Source organism: Acipenser ruthenus, chromosome 37 (genome assembly GCF_902713425.1).
Source record: "Acipenser ruthenus chromosome 37, fAciRut3.2 maternal haplotype, whole genome shotgun sequence".
In the NCBI taxonomy this organism is placed as follows: Eukaryota; Metazoa; Chordata; class Actinopteri; order Acipenseriformes; family Acipenseridae; genus Acipenser; species Acipenser ruthenus.
Window position 1 is genome coordinate 1660146 of NC_081225.1, and position 22536 is coordinate 1682681.

The window sequence follows — 22536 nt, forward strand, 5'->3', positions numbered from 1 at the left end:
TCTCCCCCTGCCTCCCTCTATCCCTCCTCCCCTCTCTCCCTCTCCTCCTCCCTGTCTCTCCCCCTGCCTCCCTCTCTCCCTCACACACTCTCTCCTCCTCCTCGTCGCTCCCCTTGCCTCCCTCTATCCCTCCTCTCCCTCTCCTCCTCCCCGTCGATCCCCCTGCCTCCCTCTATCCCTCCTCCCTCCCCTCCTCCCTGTGTCTCCCCCTGCCTCCCTCTATCCCTCCTCCCCTCTCTCCCTCTCCTCCTCCCCGTCTCTCCCCCTGCCTCCCTCTATCCCTCCTCCCCTCTCTCCCTCTCCTCCCTCTCTCTCAGATCCTGGGCCTGATCATCGTTCGTAAGATGCTTGACTGGGTCTTCTCTCAGCATGACCTGGCCTGGCTGGACGATATCCTCCCAGAGAAAGACAAGAAGAAGGAGGAGGACAAGAAGAAAAAGAAGAAGAAGAAGAAGAATGGGAGAGGAGAAGAGGGAGACAGTGAGGACGAGGTAAGAGCCGTGGCTGCAGAATGAAGAGGCGCACTCAGCACCTGTTCACATTGGAGATTAGAATCCGGGCTGGACAAAGCTCCACTCCTGGTCTTTGTTCCAACCCTTTTCTAAATTGTTTAATTGAACCAATTACACCTCCATCCAGACCCTGAAGTAGTTCATTATCACATTGTACCTGTTGAGCCTGGAGTGGAACGGTCCTCCAGGACCGTGATTGGTTGACCACACCTGGATTAGAGAGGCCCTCAGTTAAATAGTTTGCTGGCTTGGTAACTTTCTTGGGTGTGCTTTTACTGTTGAAAATGTGTTAATGACGATTTGGAGTGAAGAGATCAGAGAATCCAGTTTTAAAAAATTCCTCAAAAGTGAGATTCCCGCTATTCCACCTGTCTTGAAATGAATTTGTCTACAGCTCTGGCCAAAAGTTTTGCATCGCCCTATAGAATTAACTAATTGTGCTTCATAAAGTCGAATGAAACCTGCTGAATAATGTTACGTTAACATCTTGAATTGCATACCAGCGCTTTGTAGTTTTCCATCTACTTCACGAAAAACTGACAAATTAAAAATTGTGACATTCCGAAATCTATCCTGAAACACTACCGTACTACGGTAGACTTTTCTCGATATCATTTTGTAGTTTCTTTGATTACACGATGTTAAATAAAAGATTATGTTCATATAGTTTTTCATATAAAATTCTAGCTGATGCAAAAGTTTTGGCCACAGCTGTACAGCTGCATGAATTGGTTTGTGGTTGAATGAATTATAATCCTAAGAGACTCTCCCATCAATGCAGTCCTCTTCTCTCCCTCCCTGTGTTTCATGGCTCTCCCCCCTCCCTCCGTTTCTTCCCAGTCTAAACCCCCCGTTCCTGTAAAGATCCCAATGGACACCCTGCAGCCTGACCCTGTCAACAGCTCTCCTTCTCCAGGCAGTAAGTACTGAGAGCCATCCCAAGCCTTCCGACATCTCATCTCAGGGAGAGATTAAATCCACTGTTTTCTTTTCCTGATATTTTACGGCGCAATTCAAACTAGCAGCCATAATGGGACACGCCCCCAAAACGCCATTGTGGTCCAGCGGTTAAAGGGGCTTGTTACCAGCTTCAATCCCAACTCAGCCACTGACTCCCTGTGTGTGACCCTGAGCAAGTCACTGAACCTCCTTGTCCTCCTTGTGAGACGTAAAACAAACAAGCTCCTACTGGAAGTGACTGCAGCAGCAGCAGTTGTTGATCAAGCATAGTTCACCCCCAAGTCTCTGTAAGACGCTTTGGATAAAAGCGAGTGCAGATAAGTCCTAATAAAGTGGCCAGGCAGGTATAATGCCCCTAATTCCAGCTGCTAACTTTCTTGTTATGTTTCCTTTGCAGGAGAAGGGCCGCCCGCAGTCTAACTGCTCTCCCAGCGAGTCTGAGCTGGATCGCAGGTACTGTGTCCTGAACATTCGCGTACCTTACAATGAAATGATGCAGCCAGGCGCGGACCAGCTCAACTGGGGGGGCCACTACCAGTGAGAGGCTGTAACCACCCGGGATTACAGAACCCACCCCCAACACCCCCCCGCCATTAAATTCCATTGGTATAGCCCAGTAGGAATTAATACCCTTGGAAAAGTTTCCTGTAGTAAAAGCATAGTGAAAGCATGGTAAAGCATAGGTGAACATTGTACAGAGAGGTAAGGTAAAGCATATTAATAAGCAAACCGGGATAAACCCTTATAAAAGTTTCCCACACAGTAAAAGCACAGCAAAGCGTAATAAAGCACAGTGAAAGCATAGGGAAGCATTAGTGAGCATTGTAAAGCCCTGAAAGGGGAAAGCATATTAAATTAACATGGGAGACCATGGTAGACTCTGCTGAGTCACAGGAAAAGCACAGGGAAAACTGCATAATATTACTGTGCAAATGTTCCGAGGTAAACTGTTGTAAGGGTAGTTACTGAAGTCAGGTATATTCCTAGATCTAACCAGTGGAGGATCTAGGAATTGCGTACCAAGGCAGTGAAAATCTAACAGTCTCTTTACTTTCAGTCTGGAACTGAAGTTTTAGAGACAGTAGAGGGTTGATTTAGGGGGTGCTTGGATCCGTTTAGATCAATTGGACGCACCCACGCAAGGATCTTTATCAGATTTCATCCCAAATTTGTAAAAAAAAATTACACCAAGAAAATCTATGACTTTTCATGTATGTAAGTAAAAATAATAGATTTAGAGTAATGTGGGGCTGTCTGTTTAACATACTGCTAAATTCAGGAGCCGATCTTCAGTTCTAGTTGCCTGTCTTAGTGATAGAAGCCAATTCTGACTTATTTTTGTTTTGCTGGCAATACCCTAGCTGTGCACTAGATGGCGCCGGAACATACTGAAATTAAGACACTTTGGCCGATCTAGCCCGCATTACACACGTCTACGGCACTGTCAACACAAAATTATATAATCAAGTGCTGAATTAACTATTTAGAACAATTGCCACATCACAAAACTGTAAGGGAAGAGTAATGTGATGTTAAGCTCCTAATATATAATAGTGCAGCGCTAGCATTTGTGATGTTAATCGGTTGACCCTACCCCTGTTTGCAACAATGAAAGCTTTTTTGTTGTTGAGGTTGTTTCCAGCAGTCTACTGAACTGATTTGATCTGGAATCGGTCCCCACAGTCGCTGCCCTTCAGCTCCCAGTGCCTGATCTGTAGCCACACAGCAGCCAGGCTGTCAAACATGGTTTCTAGGTGGGGCTGCTTCATCCCAGACAGTTATTCCAACCAAATCTCCCCAGTGTGTCTAGTTGTGCTTTGTAAGTTTGCGCTGCTTTCCAGCACATCATTGACCACAGGATTTGTTGTGTTGCTTTGGTCTCATACCGAAGTTGTCGAGTCTAACGAGTCTAAAGCTTATTTTCCAGGGATCGAAATAAGACGTTCCAGGTTTTATTAAGAGCTTAATTAGCCCCAGTGTGTACAGGTATTATTATTATTTATTTCTTCGCAGACGCCCTTATCCAGGGCAACTTACAATTGTTACAAGATATCACTTTATTTTTAAATACAATTACCCATTTATCCAGTTGGGTTTTTACTGGAGCAATCTAGGTAAAGTACCTTGCTCAAGGGTACAGCAGCAGTGTCCCCCACCTGGGATTGAACCCACGCCCCTCCGGTCAAGAGTCCAGAGCCCTAACCACTACTCCACACTGCTGCCTGGGTAACAAGCTCAGGTGTGTTTTTTTTTAAACTCATAGTAAAACCTGGAATGGATCAAACTGCTATGCAAAAGGAGTCTTATTTCCATCCTTGTTTTCCCTTGCCGCTGTAATCGTCTCCATTGACAATAAGGCTTGTTTATTTATCAGAGACCTGTGTGCGGAATTGAAAGTTACGTGGGATGCCGATAGGTCAGAAAACTGAATTATTTCCTCAGTGCAGCTATTTATTATTATTATTATTATTATTATTATTATTATAAGTAGTACTATTAAGTTTGCTCCAATATATAAAAAGCAGGAACATAGGCCTATATAGCATGCATTTAAAAAAAAAAATCAAATGGTAATAATAATGAATTAAGTTTTGTCTATTGTCTGTTAAAAACCTAATACTGGATCTTTATTACTCCATAAAGTTACCCTTTTTTAAATCTTTTTTTATCTCTTCACATCTTCTCCTATTCTGAGCCCATTCCTGCCCTGAGAATGCTGTAACCCCTTCTCCACACCTGAGATCCGAATGAACCTGCTTGCAGAGGGAGGGGAGGGCAGTCACTGGAACAGCACAGTGCTTTACTACCCATTCTCCACACTGAGATCCGAATGAACCTGCTTGCAGAGGGAGGGGAGGGCAGTCACTGGAACAGCACAGTGCTTTACTACCCATTCTCCACACTGAGATCCAAATGAACCTGCTTGCAGAGGGAGGGGAGGGCAGTCACTAGAACAGCACAGTGCTTTACTACCCATTCTCCACACTGAGATCCGAATGAACCTGCTTGCAGAGGGAGGGGAGGGCAGTCACTAGAACAGCACAGTGCTTTACTACCCATTCTCCACACTGTGACCTGAATGAACCTGCTTGCAGAGGGAGGGGAGGGCAGTCACTGGAACAGCACATTCAGAACGGGGTTCAGGGCAGGGGACACCTCAGTAATCTGTCGTCAGGGAGGATAATTTGTCTTGGGAGGGCTCAGCTTTGACATTGGAATTTGCATATTACAAACACCTGCTTTTAAATCTGGATCTGATTACAGCGTGCAATAGGCAGGGTCAGCTAGACCGGGTTTGACTTTCTGGCTGCAGTCTAATAGAGCCCCACAAGAGCAGCTACTGCCTCCCCAGTGTCTGAACAACTACAAAAAAAAAGTTAAAATTGAATTTAAAAAAATAATTTTCAAACCCAGGATTTCGATTTTAAATAAATGAAATGTGATCAGTCCAGAGCTGACAGTCAAAGAGAAGGAGGGGCGATACCTTTTATTGGACTAACTGTGTGGTCCAGGACTGTGGTACAGGAGGCTGTGTGGTCCAGTGGTTAAAGAAAAGGGCTTGTAACCAGGAGGTCCCCGGTTCAAATCCAACCTCAGCCACTGACTCACTGTGTGACCCTGAGCAAGTCACTTCACCTCCTTGTGCTCCGTCTTTTGGGTGAGACGTAATTGTAAGTGACTCTGCAGCTGATGCATAGTTCACACATCCTAGTCTCTCTAGGTCGCCTTGGATAAAGACGTCTGCTAAATAAACAAAATTTTAACTAAACAGTAACGAATCGCCAGCTTTCAAGACCTCAGAGGTCTCTTCTCCTTCAGAGTAGCACAGTGAAAGCATGGTAAAGCACAGGCCAGCATTCGGAACAGAAAATAGGAGGCACTTTTTTTACACAGAGAATTGTGAGGGTCTGGAACCAACTCTCCAGTAATGTTGTTGAAGCTGACACCCTGGGATCCTTCAAGAAGCTGCTTGATGAGATTCTGGGATCAATAAGCTACTAACAACCAAACGAGCAAGATGGGCCGAATGGCCTCCTCTCGTTTGTAAACTTTCTTATGTTCTTATTGTAACATCAAATCTACTTTTCACCTGAAGAAGACTACCTTTGAGGTCTTGTGATTTAATTAATGTTTAGTTAGTCCAATAAAAGGCGTCTCCTTCTCTCTTTGTCTGTGATTTTAAAGTCGAAACGGAAGCCAGGTTTGTTTGGTAGCGGTCTGACTCTCCCCTAGCCCGTACTAACAAGCTTGTTCTGCACTCAATCCAGCATCACGCTGCACCTGAAGATCTCCTGCCCGTCATCCTCTCCCGCTGTCAATTACTCACGGAGCTCCATGTGGGCCGTGCCCCAGGTGAAGATAGAAATGGAGTCAGACTACGAAGACACAGACACAGATAGACATCCCAGAGACATGGGCAGTGAGACCACCCTATAGCAACTATAGCAACACCCCCCCCCCCCCCCCCCCCGAAAAAAAAACAAAAAAACAAGCCAGCTCTTCCTGTGACTCTTCTACCCTCTCCCCCCTCCTCTAAAACAAAAACTGTTGTTTTTTTTCATTTTTAATTTTGACAAGTTTGCTGTGGGGAATACCCAAGATTACTGGAGATAATAACCTCCAGTAATCACAGTGAAAACACGGATTTAAAAAATAAATAAATACTGGAATAAACAGCATGTCGAATTTATAAGATGCGTACGTTTTTCTTAAACCGATGATCACCTCTGCAGTAGACCAGGTCAGTCAGTGTGTGTGTGTGTGTGTGTGTGTGTGTGTGAGATTTAAAGGTCACATTCTGAAAGATTCACGCCTCTACTACTTAGAAATTTGTGTTTTCAGAAAATAGTGTAGTTTAAACTTTGTATGGGTGTCTAAATATCTTCTTGTAGTTTTTGGGGTAGCGTTTTTCTGTTCCGTTCATATCCTGAGGCCAGGTTTTTCAAAACTTCTAATCTGGATAACAGTGATCTGGATTTTGTGATTGAGATTATTTTTTATCTGGGTCGTTTTTGATTCGTTTTTTCAGAACACGGCACTGCTGGATTACATTTATCCAGATTACGATTACAAAGTCCTTTTTTTCTAAAACTAATTTCGATCACAGGATATAGAATAGAGCTCTTAAAATCATGTCTTACCTTTACTAGGTACACCAGAGTGAATGCCAAAGAGATACAATTTGAACAAAAACTACATATTGAGAAGGGAAGACAAATTCTCCTTCTCCAAAATCTTTTTGGTTGTTTGTTACTTAACCCAGGCAGCAGCTTCACCTGCAGTAATGGAAAAACAGTTTCTGTTTTGAAGTGCCAACATTCCTGACTCTTCCTCCTCTTCCCCCCCTTTCTCCTGGTCCCTACAATATATATGTAGCCTCATTGCTAATAGATTTCTTCAGCTGTGATTCAATGGTGGCTCCCAGGTGCCAATGAGAGGACTTGGGTGCAAGAACATTTTTTTTTAAATAAAACTCAGTGCCAAGCGACTACCAGTTTGTGAACACTTGAATGATTTACTGTGCATTTTCCAGTTTTATATATTCTGTTTGTAATGTAACTGTTTATGTTGTAAATGTGTAGGAAACTTAAAACAGGCATCTCTGTTCAATAGTTCACAGTGAAAGCAATACAAATCATGGAAAAAAAGCACTTTGAAAAGTAGTGTTTTAAATAAGATTTTCTCAAACCTGATGATCGCGTCTCGCTTGCTGTAGTCAATGTGGTGCTGAGATCAAGCATCAGTCATGCTTTGTTTTAAGTGCTGGCTAAATGCATAAATGGGTTAGAATCCCACCCCCTACCCTGTCTCCTAAATACAACATAGTTATTCTACCCCCAGTTATCCTGAAGGACTGTCTCGGCTGAACTGTCTTAAAGAAAACATTTTCAGCTACTATAAAATAAGGATTAGCCCAACATTAAGGGCTGTAAAAGCAACCCAAAACCACTCTGTGGCTTGGAACTAGGTCTCCTGGACCCAGGTTTCAAGACGCTGTTCCTGAAAAAGTGGCTTCATGTTCCCTGAGCTTTACATCACCTCCATGAAGATGCGAGACACGTTTTGCTAAATCGTGGCTCTAAAAAGGACAAGGGTGTATAAGATGGGAATGCTGCCTGCAAGTAATGGCCCAAAATGATATATTTCCCTTTGAAAAGTTTATCATATTAAAGCATGGCAAAGGCTGATAAAGCATAGGCAAGCCTAAACCATGAGGTATGGTACAGCATAGTAAAACACATTGCAAACCAGGGTAAATGCAGAGGGGATAAACTTCTATAAGGGTTAGTATGGGCGTTGTTTCACCTTCAATGGAACTGCCATAGGGTTTATATGCATACAATGCTAGTTCCATTGTAGGTGAGACAAACTCCATAGATTTAATTTCTGACCGTCACTTCTAGGCAAAATTGTCCGGCTTATAGAAAGTTGTCCTCAACCCAAAAAAAAAGGTTCTCCCTTAAATGAAATTCTGTATGATCCTGTATAGCATACATATATTTAAAACCAAAAAAAAAATCAAAGTTAAAGAAATCTTAAAACTGTACAGAAAGCTTCAAAAGGCACTTCTAGATCTGAAATGTAAAACTGTAAGTCAAGCAGACACAAGTCTACTCTAGAGCCGCCTTCAGTGTACACTGCTGTAGACGCTGGCCTAAACGTTTAGTCTACGATCGCCATGATTTGTCCACTGCAGTGGAAGGTTGTGGGTTTGATTTGATAGATGTGAAGTCTGAGCTGCGCAATGCTTTAGGGGCGTCACCTGCATCTCTGTATTCTATTATTTTTTTACTAGAACAGAACACACGCGGTGCATTCCACGTTCTCTGTAACTTGTGTACCTGGTGGATTTCTTTCTTTTATAGAATTGTAAAGTGTGATTTGAAAATGTTTAGTTGCAGCCTGTGTTGAAATTGAAACGATAATGTTGTGTATCGGTGTGTAAACTGTGATTCCCCCGTTTCATTTGTATATTTCACGTCGGCTGTAAAGTTTAAATGAACAGTGTTTGCCAATAAACTTACGTTGGACAAACGGCAGCGTGTGGGTTCCTCTTTATTTAAATGAGTGTTTGCTATGGCCTTAGTTCCGCGGTACAGCGAGCATATAAATTAAAAAACCCACGCACAAAAACAACACATTTTGAACAAGAATCAAAACCACAAGCAGGTAAGATGGGTCATTTCTTTCAGTTTCTGTTTATTTGGGTTCCAGATTTCACGTTGCATTGAAGCAAGTCAGGAAAAAAAACACACACAAACATAAAAACACACTTTTGTTGTTAAGTCTTCCCGGGAAAGTTTTTAGTCCCAGATTGCAGGTGGAATGTGCCACGCGTGCACACCTGAGCAGGTAAAATCACCTGGAACTATTAAAACAAATCGCTGGTGCCGAATTTAGAAATACCCAAATAAAGTCTTTTAGTATTTCTGCATTTCCTGCTTAGTTACACCCTGACAGCAAGCATTAAAACCCAAACAAACCTTTGTTCTTCAGTCTGACCACAAGCTCTGGTGGGTCCCTAACCCCCGTATGAGATGGTCCAGCGGTGATCTCGATCCTAAACAAGCGACTGCCCCACGACTTGCAATGTGATTGGGGGGGAGGAATTATGAATCTCTTGCAACATAATCTTCAAAAATAAATACTTCTGAATATTCCTGATAGCAGAATAGAGGGAGTTATTATAGGTTAAGGTATACAAAAAATAAATACACAAAAAAAATCCTTAGGTCACAGTAGAGAGAGCCACTTGGATATTACTAAAAAATAGTTCAAAATAAGATGGGGTGGGTTGAGGCAGGGCAGGGGGCATTTGCGCCTACGGTTTTACTGCAGGGGGTAAGACAAGTAAGCTATAAAGTGATCCTTTATTTTAGGACTACCTGGCTCCTAGTCCTCAACTCTTACTGCTGAGCCACACCGAGCAAACAACATTCCTCCACTGGTCAATATACTGGGGGCATTTTCCCCCAGCAAAACACAGTTAATGCCTATAATTGGTTTTGTATATATGGGCGAGAGAGGGGACATCTCCACCTTAAGAAACATCCAGTTGCTTTAAAGAAAGCGCGGCAGGCATCTGCACGAAATGAGCGGCACACTCCTTTTTAAGGTGGAACGGAATTACACCATTAAACGCGACATTACACTTAAAGACTTTCGTACTCCTTTTCCCCCTGTACATAAACATGATCAAAATAAAAAAAAATACAAAAACAAACAAACAAATATTATAATGAATAAATTATTGCAATTCCGTCAGCCTATGTAGGAGTGTTTTGGTGGTCCGGGAATGTGCGGTTTTAAACTCTGGGATGATCACTGTCCTCTCGCACTCTCTGTCTCGGGGTGCGGGGTCTCTTGTTAAGGAGCCGCGATGCCGAGGGCGGCTGGCTTCGGCAGAAGTTTCTTGGCTGCGATGATGGTGTTCTTCATCAGCATGGCCACCGTCATGGGCCCCACGCCACCAGGGACTGGAGTGATAAAACTGGCTTTCCGTTTCACTCCTGCGCAAGAAACAAAGAATTCAGTTAAGAAGCCAGCAGCTTCAAATTTCATTTCACACCTTTTTTTTTTTTTTACTAATGTCCACTTAGTATTCTTGCTTCATACTGGTCATACTGGTGCGTACCTTCGAAGTCAACGTCCCCGACCAGTTTGGGTTTCCCGGTGACTGGATCCTGAACCCTGTTGATCCCGACATCGATCACAACGGCCCCTTCCTTGATCATGTCGGCTGTGATCAGGTTTGGAATACCTGGGGAAAGAGTGAAACCCCGTCTTAAGAACTGAAACACTGTAAACTAAAAACACGCTGGTATCTGACTGAATGCATTGAGCCACATCCAGTGGCAGGGATGGAAATAAGACTCCCGTTGCATAGCAGTTTGATCCATTCCTGGTTTTACTATGTTTAATAAGACACACACCTGAGCTTGTTACCTGTACACCGTGGCTGGTCAAGCTCGTAGTAAAACCTGGAATGGGTGAAACTGCTCTGCAATAGGAGTCTTATTGCCAGGACTGTAATGGGAGGGTGGTAGAACAATCTGCAATTCCACACTTCAAAATGTTATTCTTACAACATTCCTGCGAATAACTGACCGCAGTTATTATTATTACTTGTTTATTTAGCAGACGCCTTTATCCAAGGCGACTTACAGAGACTAGGGTGTGTGAACTATGCATCAGCTGCAGAGTCACTTATAACTACGTCTCACCCGAAAGACGGAGCACAAGGAGGTTAAGCGACTTCTCAGGGTCACACAATGAGTCAGTGGCTGAGGTCGGATTTGAACTGAGGACGTCCTCGTTACAAGCCTGTTTCTTTAACCACTGGACCACACAGCCTCACACAGTTATTTTCAGTTCCCATCTGGAGTTTAGCCATTTCCTCATTTTTACTGCTGTCCTTTCCGTTAACTAGACTACGCCCTTTAAAAAGGCACAGGCCATTGAATGAGCGCGTGATTCGCCAGTCCCTGCCTCAGCGCATGCTTGTTAACAAAGCAAGTCACCGATAGGCCGATTCAATCCACGCCCCCTCCTTTCGTTCCTCTGGGATTGTGATTGGCTGTGCAGTTTCTCGTTTGTATTTATGTGGGTTTTCACATGTTCTCCTTACTCTAAATGTGTCTGATCTTGTGTAAGTTTGCACACCCTGCTATAGCTTCAGGACAAAATGCTTTAAATTCACCTCAATGTTATACCTGTAGTTTTAAGTTACACCAAGAAATAGTGTAAAGTACTGAAATTCTGAAGCGAAATATGAATGTTAAATAAGAAAAAACTAATTTCAACAACTTTTGAAAATAAATTGTTACAAATCACGTATTTTCTGCTATAGGAGGCTGTGTGGTCCAGTGGTTAAAGAAAGGGCTTGTAAGCAGGAGGTCCCCGGTTCAAATCCCACCTCAGCCACTGACTCATTGTATGACCCTGAGCAAGTCACTTCACCTCCTTGTACTCTGTCTTTCGGGTGAGACGTAGTTGTAAGTGACTCTGCATCTGATGCATAGTTCACACACCCTAGTCTTTGCAAGTCACCTTGGATAAAGGAATCTGCTAAATAAATAATAATAATAATAATAATAATAATAATAAATTTAGTATTTCTGTCTATTTCTCCATAACTATGTGTAAGTGTACCATTTTAAGAGTAGGCATGTTGTGACTGGTAAAACATTGAGTGAGCAGTCACTGTGCCTGGCAGCAGTTTCTCCTAGCGGAAACACTATATTGCAGCATTGGAGTTTTTCCACAGTGTTGCAGGAACAGGAATGTACCGTGATACTGCATTACGTAATGCAGCTTTCTTCACGGTGCAGATTACAAATGTTCTGGCTCATCTTTGCAGTTTCCTCTGGGTTTCCCAACCACATTATAAATACCATGTACAGAATATAACGCCCTGATCAGGTGGCAGGGAGGTGTGTGCTGGGAGCCGACAGGGGAACATAGAGGTGCATTGCAAGCTTTTTTCGCGACTGCAGCAACGGCTGTTGAGTTTAATATTAAACCGATCACGCAGTAAAGTTACCACACATGCATTACAGCGAGGAATGAAATCCACGTCGCGATCTCAAGAGAGTTCGGACAATCGTATCTTCCGAAGGCCGTCTAAAATCGTATGCAGAGCAAAAATAAAAATAGCGATGGGCGTTCTTTCAATCAAAGAATCCACTGATCAGGCATTTATTTATTTATTTATTTATCCTGAATGTAGTCCTGCTACAGGTTTATTTAAAACGCGGCACACTACTATCCCAGAATCCCCCAGTGAGCTTTTGACGTAGGACAAGAACTTCCAAGGTTGGCCACATTTGTAAAAAGCACCGAAACTCGTTTTTCTTGGCCAGGGTTAGCCGCGACCCGCAGTGGAAACGGGGAGTAACGGAACACATGCTTACCGGCTGCGGCTACGACGATGTCAGCGATTTGAGTGTGCTGCCTCAGCTGCTCCTTCGGCGTGTATCTGTGTGAGATTGTGACTGTGGCGTCACCTGGGAGAGAGGAAACAAAGGGTTAACTTCAGGAGGGACACTATCTCTGTGTATTTTACCCCATCCTTAACTCTTAAACACACAGGGATGGAAATAAGGCTCCCGTTACACAGTAGTATGATCCATTTCTGGTTTTACTACGAGTTTATTTATATTAAGACACACCTGAGCTTGTTACCTATAAACTGTGGCTAATCAAACTTGTAGCAAAAACCTGGAATGGGTGAAACTGTGTGCAATAGAAGTCTTATTTCCATCCCTGCGATATTGCTGAACTATAAGAGAAACGTAATAAATTCAAAGAGTCTCAATAGAGCTCTCAGAATCATGTCTAACCTCCAAGCGTATCTGATAACACTATTGTGGTATTTGTTACCAATTATTTCTTAGTGTTTCGAAGCTGTCCCTTCCACTCCTGGTCTTTGTTCCAGCCCTGTTCTAAATTGTTTAGCTGAACCAATTACACCTCCATCCAGACCCTGAAATACTTAATTATCTCGCTGTACCTGTCAGACCGTGTTTGGAGACCCCTGGTTTTATGGTTACACTGTGGGGTACCATGTACAGTAATTACAGGTTAGACATGATTCTGGGAGCTCTACTGAAGTCACAGGGCTGCTTTAAACGTCTTAAAAAAAACAAAAAAAAAAACAGAAAAAAGACAATTTAACTATTAGGAACGCTACAACATTTAATACGACAAGTATATTAATTATTGAGTCATTTAGCAGATGCTTTTATCCAAGACTAGGGGGTGAATTATGCATCATCAACAACTGCTGCTGCTGCTGCAGAGTCACTTCCAATAGGAGCTCGTTTGTTTTATGTCTCATCCGAAGGATGTAGCACAAGGAGGTTCAGTGACTTGCTCAGGGTCACACACAGTGAGTCGGTGGCTGAGCCGGGATTTTAACCCTCCTGGTATCAAACCCTTTTCTTTAACCGCTGTACCACCAAGCCTCCTTAATTAGGATCCAAAACTGCTCTAGTGTTTCAGCGATTCCCTCGCTCACCTCCTGGTCTCTCATGCCTGCCGTCAGTGTGCAGCAGCATGGCGATGGGCATCCCAACGTTCTTCGAGCGCCCAGCAACCACAACGTTCTTCCCCAGCGTGGGGATCCCTGCCAGGGGAGGACACAAACAGGACAGTCATTTATTTCAATGAATGAATGGACACTAAAATAATGGCGGGCGTGCCTCCATTGTCATTGTCAGTTTACGGTCAAGATGTCATTGTCAGTTTACGGTCAAGATGTCGGCACCCCGGATGATTGGAATCTTCAGCTTTTAAAACACCCAGTGCGGAAGTTAATTGCCATTGAGTGGTACTCTGTTGTAAAGGTGAGGGAAGGACACCTGTTCTTGTTTTGAATTCACGATGTTGACCAATGGATTTATTGAATAACCTAACTGTTAAAATAACGCAAGACATGCTTCCTTAAAATAAATAGCAACGCCTCGAAAGAGAACGTTAACAGAAAAACGTAAAAAAAAAAAATGCCTCTCAAATAAATATGTACCTAATAACGTGTTTGAATGCATTTCTATTCAGTGTGTTTAGTAAACCTTTGTAAAAAAAAAAAAGTATATATATATATATATATATATATATATATATATACCAATAAAGGAGTTTATTCTTTAACTCGACAAATAATTCAGGACTGAAAGGGTTAACCAGCTGTGGCGTGTTTCACTAGAGGACGCTGTGGGACTGCACTTCAGTTTCGTGGCTCGTAATTGAAACGCAGCGGTTCACCAGAAGATGGCAGTACACAGGGTGCAGTTTTAGTGAAAACCCCTCCCCCACCCCGTCTCTCACCGGTCCGCTTGATGATCTCCCACACCCCCCAGGGCGTGGCCGGCAGCATGGTGCTCTGGTCCAGACACATCTTGCCCACGTTGACCACGTGGAAGCCGTCCACGTCCTTCCCAGGGACCACGGCGTTACAGACCTTCCGCTCGTCGATGTGCTCTGAGGAGGGGACAGGACAAGGTGAGCAGGGGAAGAGAGACTGAGACACAAACCCCACGCCCACTCCATCCCCCTCACTCCTACCACAGCAAGCACAATGCACAGGGACTCTGAACTGTCACTGCTGCCCTCAGCAGCATTGTCAACCCTTACCTGGATACAAGAGCTGGAGCTGTGTGTGTGTTTTGAATGTTTTTGTCAATGAGTCTCCTGACTTGGGTCTGGGCTGAGCCCATAAGATTAATCGTAATTTTTATATTATATATATATTTATAATCTTATGGGTTAGTGAATTGCAGAAATGAATTGTCATGTATTGGTATTCAATTGTAAAGGCGAGGGGAGGACAGCTTTCCCGGTTTTAAAAATACACACATTCGTGAATTGATTTATCTAGTGCCTGCCGATGAAATAATACTTAAAGGTAATTGGCAGCACACACCGACTCAGAAGACCCCATTCACAGCTTGTATATCTGCCCACGTGGAATCTTTGTGTGTCACCCAGCAGCTAGCTGATGGACTAGACTGTCCTGTGGCACGCGGGCAAGGCAAGGCAGTGCTGGGGGCAGTTCTCACCTGGCAGGGGGAGCTGCACCAGCAGCCCGTCCACGTTGCTGTCGTTGTTGAGTTTGTCAATCAGCTCCAGCAGCTCCTTCTCCGAGATATCGGCTGGCTTGAGGATCGTCTCGCTGCTGATCCCTGCGGAGCACACAAACAAACCGGCCCATTAACACATGCCGCAGCCTACCTTCCACCCTTCCGGGATGAAGAGACAGCAGTAGCTATCTGGATTGAGTCTTTATATCTACAACTATGGCAAATTAACACATTTTTCTACATTAACCTGCTGGAAACATATTGAATTACATACCACTTCGTAGTTTTCCATATACACTATGAATACTACTGTACTACTATTATGGCTTCTGGTAGACACTTGCGATATCATGACATCAGGGCAGCAGTGTGGAGTAGTGGTTAGGGCTCTGGACTCGACTGGAGGGTCGTGGGTTCAATCCCAGGTGGGGGACACTGCTGCTGTACCCTTGAGCAAAGTACTTTACCTAGATTGCTCCAGTAAAAACCCAGCTGTATAAATGGGTAATTGTATGTAAAAATAATGTGATATCTTGTAACAACTGTAAGTCGCCCTGGATAAGGGCGTCTGCTAAGAAATAAATAATAATAATAATAATAATAATGTTGTACTTTCTTCAATTACACGATGTTAAATAAAAGATCAAGTTACGTTCATATAGTTTTATATTTTAATTAATGTCTCAATGCTAAAATTCTCAGTGATGCTAAACTTTTGGCCATAGCTGTAGCGGATTGTTTGAATAGTAAATGTCTGCATACATCAACATTTACAATCTGATATTACAAACAGTACATTTTTAATTCACTCTCTCGCGCATGGTGTCCTCATATGGGGATGGACACAATATAAACTGACTACAATATAAAAAAGATTTAAAAACTAGCTTTCAAGTTTACTTGGAGAAATGTCCAGGCTTTCTGGATAGCGTTTTATCAAGATTGTTTTATAAATATTTATTTCTAGTATTTTTTTCTTTTTCTGGAGTTTCCATGCATTGAGGCATCCAGAGAACTGCTCCAATCAAATAGCAGCTCAGATGAGATATTGCAGTGTGCCCTCCCTGTCCTCTATTGAAACAATAATGCAGAAAACTGCACCATGAGCCAGAGCCACATGGGACTGAATGACTTGAACCCTGTCATGCACAGCAAGGAAAAATAACACACAACACGTCTTCTAGTCTCTATATGGGGACATGTGTAAGACTAGCAAGCAAATGCATGATGACTGTGTGGTCCAGTGGTTAAAGAAAAGGGCTTGTAACCAGGAGGTCCCCGGTTCAAATCCCACCTCAGCCACTGACTCATTGTGTGACCCTGAGCAAGTCACTTAACCTCCTTGTGCTCTGTCTTTCGGGCGAGACGTTGTTGTAAGTGACTCTGCAGCTGATGCATAGTTCACACACCCTAGTCTCTGTGAGTCGCCTTGGATAAAGGCGTCTGCTAAATAAACAAATAATAATAATGACCTCATATGCCCCCCCCCAAAGCAAATGCATGATGACATCATATACCCCCCCCCATTTTCTGCTTCTTTGCATATTCCAGTCTTGCAGAACGCATTTAAAAACCTGAAGCACTAAAGCCAACGCCCTCAGCCAACCTACAAGTGTGTAAAGTTTATCAGCAGATAAAGCTGCTTCACTGCAGAGACACACACAGTGATAAGCTCTCTGTAAGCTACCGCTGCCAGCTTTGCAGCAGATTCCAGGAACAACTTTTTTTTTTTTTTAAGCGCTGTACTCACACGCCAATGAAAAATAGGGTCACCGTGACCTACAGTCGCAGAACAGCACAAGGAATGTCCCTACCAAGTTCAAATGAAAGTGCACTCGCAGTTCTAGGAAGCAAGTTCTCTCTTCTATTGGAAATAGATTGTTTTATTATATGATAAATTTTCCTAAATATTTAAACGCTTACCTAAAAAACAGCGAATGCTAAAATTGGAGAATTTTTTTTTTTTATGTCCACCTTTTAAAGACGTTATATTTTCACCATCAGTGAATTATCAAACAAAATTAAAATTCTTGTCCTGGACAGAGCGATTTATCTTTAGCAGAAAGGTTTCCGATCTTTGATGCAGCTCGTGTCTTTTTTGGTTGAAGTCTACCGGAAGCAAACTAAACCGGCTGCCAGGTTCCTAAATTCAGGGTAACAGGCAGCGCGTCAATAAGACAAACGTTTGCTGTATTTATTTTTTAAGTGACAAAAAAATATGTATATTTACACTATTCTTTCAGAAATGGTTATTCACAGGGAACTGTAAAGGGTACATTTCCATGGAAATCGTGAATTCTGTTAAATACAGCCTTAAGCATACTTACTGTACATATAACCACAAAATGTGATTATTTTTTCTTAAGTTCCAGGAATGCATTTTAGAATTGCCACTGACAAGAATCCCATTGATTAAGCCACTTAGCCACATTGTTCTGTGATTACTTGCAGCAGTAGGAGGTTAGAAATGACAGATCCCAGCTCTGTCATCGGATGTGAAACAGAATATGGCGATAACATTTTATACCCATAGAGCTCATATTTTTCTACATAGGCTTTTTGTAAAAAATGTATTTTCCTTTATTTCAAGCACAACAGCTTGAACTGGCCAATCAGAAAAGAACCGGTTATTCAAGCCCAATGTTTAGCAAATAAAACACTCCTCAAGTTCCATAACAAGAGGACGAAGTGTTCCCAACATTGCGAACTGCCCTGAAGCATGAAGGTTACCTAGCAACCAAGCTATCTGCCTCCTGTAGCTTCCATTACACATAGTCACTCACCACAGCAACGCAATCTCAAGCGGGGATAAAGCTGGCGTCGCCCACTTCCTGATTGTCTCGAGAAGGTCATTTAGTGGTCAATGTAAATTCTTTCTTTAAATTATTATTATTTTTTTTTTTAAACTGAGTTAGAAACAAGACTCCCGATGCACAGCGCTTTGATCCATTCCTGGTTTAACTATGAATTTAATAAGACACACCTGAACTTGTTACCTATACACTGTGGCTAATCAAGCTTGTAGTAAAACACTGGAATGGGTGACAGTGCTGTGCAATTGGAGTCTTATTTCCATTGTGTAATACTGCAAAGCGCTGTCAACACCATACTAGCTTTTGTGCCTATCCCAACAATTGTTAATGCCCCACCCCGTGACCCCTCAGCTCCCAGCGGCCACGTACCCACGTCAGCGGCTGCCTTGGTCTTGTTAATGCCACAGCCCCCCCCACCCCGTGACCCCTCAGCTCTCAGCGGCCACGTACCCACGTCAGCGGCTGCCTTGGTCTTGTTAATGCCACAGCCCCCCCACCCCGTGACCCCTCAGCTCTCAGTGGCCACGTACCCACGTCAGCGGCTGCCTTGGTCTTGTTCAGCACGTAGGAGTGACTCCCTGGGTTGTCTCCCACGAGCACCACGCTCAGGTGTGGCCGACGGTTGCCCTCGGAGACCCACTGCTCCACGTCACTCTTGGCTTCCTGTCGGATCTGCCGCGCCAGCTTCCTCCCGGAGATCACGACAGCTTCGTGTCTGGGAATCGAGACGGCAACAGAAATTTGAAAAAACCAGCTTGTGTGAACTCTATGGAGTTCGAGAAGTCGTACTAAAATAGAGATCTGTATTATAAAATAGATACATAGATAGGAACCTTAACATGGTATAATTATTTATTTCTTAGCAGACGCCCTTATCCAGGGCGACTTACAATTGTTACAAGATATCACATTATTTTTACATACAATTACCCATTTATACTGTTTTTACTGGAGCAATCTAGGTAAAGTACCTTGCTCAAGGGTACAGCAGCAGTGTTCCCCCACCTGGGATTGAACCCACGACCCTCCGGTCAAGAGTCCAGAGCCCTAACCACTACTCCACACTGCTGCCCTTATAAATTATACACGCAGTGACTAAAGGGTTAGTGCACAATGCAAATCAGCAACGCCTTTGTCATTACGAATTAAATTAGTCAGTTTGCAAAACAAAGAAAGCCAGTGTGCATGGCGTACAATGTTTGTTCTCGTCTCACTGCTGGTATTCCTCAAAGTCAGGCTGAGCTCATCTCCAGACAGTGTCTTACAGATCCCTGTCGAGATATGAAGCAGGCACCTGTGCTGATGGGACAGGAGCCAGTTTAAAACTGTCCCGAATCACTGAGCCAGCCTTTCTTTATTGCATGTTACTGTGATCTGCTGATGCAGGCGCTCAGAACTGCACAAGCAGCGAGGGAACACACTGCCACCCATTCCTAGGAAGTATATAAATAAAGTTATATACAAGAGGCCGCTCAAGAAGTAACTTTAGACCAACTTGGAGAAGCCAAGAAACAGCAGACAGGCATTCCTTTATATCTCTCCCCCTTACCTTACCAGGCGTGGAAAAAAGGCAGAGCAACTATTGATGTGCATTGTGACCCTGTACTGCCCGATAACGCCTGTGAGTCACCTTGGATGAAGGCGTCTGCCAAATAAATAATATATTAATAGCCGTTTCACCCATTCCAGGTTTTACTACGAGCTTGATTAGCCCCAGTGTGTAGGTAACAAGCTCGGGTGTCTTTAAGCTCCTAGTAAAACCAGGAATGGATCAAACTGCTACGCAATGGGAGGCTTATTTCCCTCCTTGTTTAGTGTAAATAAATTAGGTTTGCCTCCAGTACGTGTGGCAAACGTAAACATGGTCTGCTTGGTGTTTGACTACATTTCAAAATCAACACTTTTTAAATATGAATTAAACTATTTTTTCATGTTTTATTATTATTATTATTATTATTATTTATTTCTTAGCAGACGCCCTTATCCAGGGCGACTTACAGTCGTAAACAAATACATTTCAAGAATGTTTTGCATCACCCTAGAGAATTAACTAATGTTGCTTCATAAAGTCGAATGAAACCTGCTGAGTAATGTTACGTTAACATATTGAATTCCATACCGCTTTTTAGTGTTCCATATAAACTGACAAATTAAAAAAACTGTGACATTTGAAAATCTAACATGAAATACTGTACTACTGTTAGTAGACTTTTGCAATAGCGTGTTGTAGCTTCTTTGATTACATGATGTTAAATAAAATTTCTAAAATGATCTTCATATAGTTCACATTGTGTCTCAATCCTAAAATTCTTGGTGATGCAAAACTGTTGGCCACAGCTGTAGTGTCTCACGTCATCCATATTCTAATTAAACCCGGATTCCTGGAGTCGGGTTCCTGGATTCCTGCACGGCATTCTGTGCAAGACTAACATGAATTTATCAGTCTGTTAATCGCGGAAGAGAATGTCAGCTGTGCCAGCACGACGAGCCTCACTGACAACACAAAAAAACAATCACTCAAATATTTATTTTAAAAATCTGACTCCGTTATAAAGTGGCATGAATGGTACAGCAGCGTTTCTCAAACTGGGGGTCCAGCAAGTCAGGGACTTAGAAATACAATCATAGTTAAAAAAAATAAATAAGTAAATAAATAAAAATAAATAAAACAGTAGTGGTTTGGGCTCTGGACTCTTGATCGGAGGGTCGTGGGTTCAATCCCAGGTGGGGGACACTGTTGCTGTACCCTTGAGCAAGGTACTTTACCTAGATTGCTCCAGTAAAAACCCAACTGTATAACTGTATGTAAAAATAATGTGATATCTTGTAACAATTGTAAGTCGCCCTGGATAAGGGCGTCTGCTAAGAAATAAATAATAATAATAATAATTGTTTTGCGTGTATATTACTGAATATTAATGTATATTAACGAATATTAATTCTTGAATATTGTGTTGGAGACATCCTGGTAATTATATATATATATATACATATATATATATATATATATATATATATATATATATATATATATATATATATATATATATATATAAATAAAACTGAGGTTTGTTGAGAAAACATGGCACATCTCGATCGCTGGTCTAGTAATGTTTCAATCTTAGCTGCGTACTTCTCAATACAAGGCACACACGTGGCAGCTGTTTCAGTAAATAATTGTAGGTAATAAGACACGGTTGGCAGTTCCTTAAAGTTAATTAAAAGTTTATTTGAAAGTCATGTGTAAACTCGAGATTCTGGTTGTATTGGATTGTACACAGCATGACTGCCCGGGAGAAATTACAAGCCTAGACCGGGAGCCCAAATGCAAACTAATAGCAAGATTTCATCAGCCAGCGTGTCATTCATAAGACATACCGCTAGGGGCGCTGCGCCCGATTCATCTCACCATACACAGAACAGAACTGAGTTCCACTCGAATATCGTTCTATCAGAAATAAAGACAGCGGTTCACTATACTTTACTGTATGTATCTGTAATGGTATGTAATACAGATTTTCGTGTATATTTACATCAATGTATTTTGCTTTTCGGAGCATAGTGAAAACCATCATCGTCACGGAGCTTGCCATTTTATTTCAGTATGTTTTTTACGCCCGGAAATTACACGTATATTAATATATTTAGGAGAGCCAGTGTAGACAGCTGTGTAGTTTAGTGGCACATCTCAATATAAAATACAATTTTACAAAAAATATCTGGCACAGAAATACTTTCTACAGCAACCCGCATCTTTCATTCCTTTTAAACGGGTATAAATGAAGGTTAATTGTACATACCTGGCTGCGGTTAGGTGTAAACTGCATACTTGCTGGTGTGATAATCTGCACAGCGACCTGATTGTCCTGAATGTTGCCATTGTGTGCGTTTATTAACCTTGGGGTGAGTATATTTCTATTGAGCGGGACGGTGTGTAACGAGAAGCAGCCGCAGACACGAGCACAAGCCGATCAGCACGGAAGAACAAGCGGCGTGGCCTTTTTAGGGATGATGTGACGTCAATTGAAATGTAATACTGTATCAAAAAAAAAAAAAGGATACACCCCCGGAACGTTACGTCGATGCTTGGAATTTTCACTCAAGCTCCGCCCCTCCCCGTACCTTCCCGTTCTAAACAAGCAAACTGTATTGATGTTTATGTGCACTGTATTATATAATAATTCTGATGCTCTCCTTTGGCTTGCATTCGATATTGCATTTTGCTTTATTAATCAACACCTGCTATATGATTTTCCCCACCCACAACCATGCAGAAGGCTGGATCTCATTTTGACGATAAAGGGGAGGTTGGGGGGTGTGACTTTCTTTAAATGGATCAAGGGCAGTGTCAGGGGTCTGCGCTAAAATACCGCGTTTGATTAGCAGTCTGTGTTGTCAATCACAGACCTACCCCCTTGCGTCATGGAATATTATAAGAACTCATTTGAATGCCATGAGAAATATGCGCTTCTTTGTCACATCCGCGGTTATTGTTGCTAGGTGGCTCCAAACCATTAATAAAAGTAATTCGTGCGTTTTAAAACGTTTGTAAAATTGTATAACAGGTCTGGGCACACTGCCACCACCATTCAGAAAGAGAACACTGAAAATGTATTCTCTGCACCCTTGTCCTCTGTCAGCCTTATCTGTGAAACCTTTAACATTAAGACG

General features: G+C 42.6%; 2 protein-coding genes across 10 annotated transcripts in view; one reads left to right on the top strand and one right to left on the bottom strand.

Moving 5' to 3' along the window:
• The window catches only part of LOC131696802 (electrogenic sodium bicarbonate cotransporter 4-like), a 46747-nt gene extending 38239 nt beyond the window's left edge, over positions 1-8508 (top strand). For 7 of the 9 annotated variants that reach the window (XM_059008642.1, XM_059008643.1, XM_059008646.1 and 4 more), the window contains 3 exons: positions 318-491; positions 1870-1925; positions 5741-8508. In XM_059008642.1, the coding sequence (XP_058864625.1) occupies positions 318-491; positions 1870-1925; positions 5741-5909 (399 nt within the window). In that variant the 3' untranslated portion in view covers positions 5910-8508. Of the gene's footprint in view, positions 1-317; positions 492-1352; positions 1432-1869 lie in introns of all 9 variants that reach the window. The other 2 variants (XM_059008648.1, XM_059008647.1) reach the window with 2 other exon arrangements.
• A 135-nt stretch (positions 8509-8643) lies between these two features.
• On the bottom strand, positions 8644-21886 carry LOC131706824 (bifunctional methylenetetrahydrofolate dehydrogenase/cyclohydrolase, mitochondrial-like). Its single transcript, XM_059008651.1, has 8 exons — positions 21666-21886; positions 18396-18580; positions 15032-15154; positions 14301-14453; positions 13492-13599; positions 12386-12478; positions 10108-10233; positions 8644-9982 (listed from the first exon to the last, which is right to left on the bottom strand). Exons 1-8 carry the CDS (start codon positions 21743-21745, stop codon positions 9840-9842), a joined length of 1011 nt encoding a protein of 336 aa, XP_058864634.1. The 5' UTR covers positions 21746-21886; the 3' UTR covers positions 8644-9839.
• Positions 21887-22536: the final 650 nt, after the last annotated feature.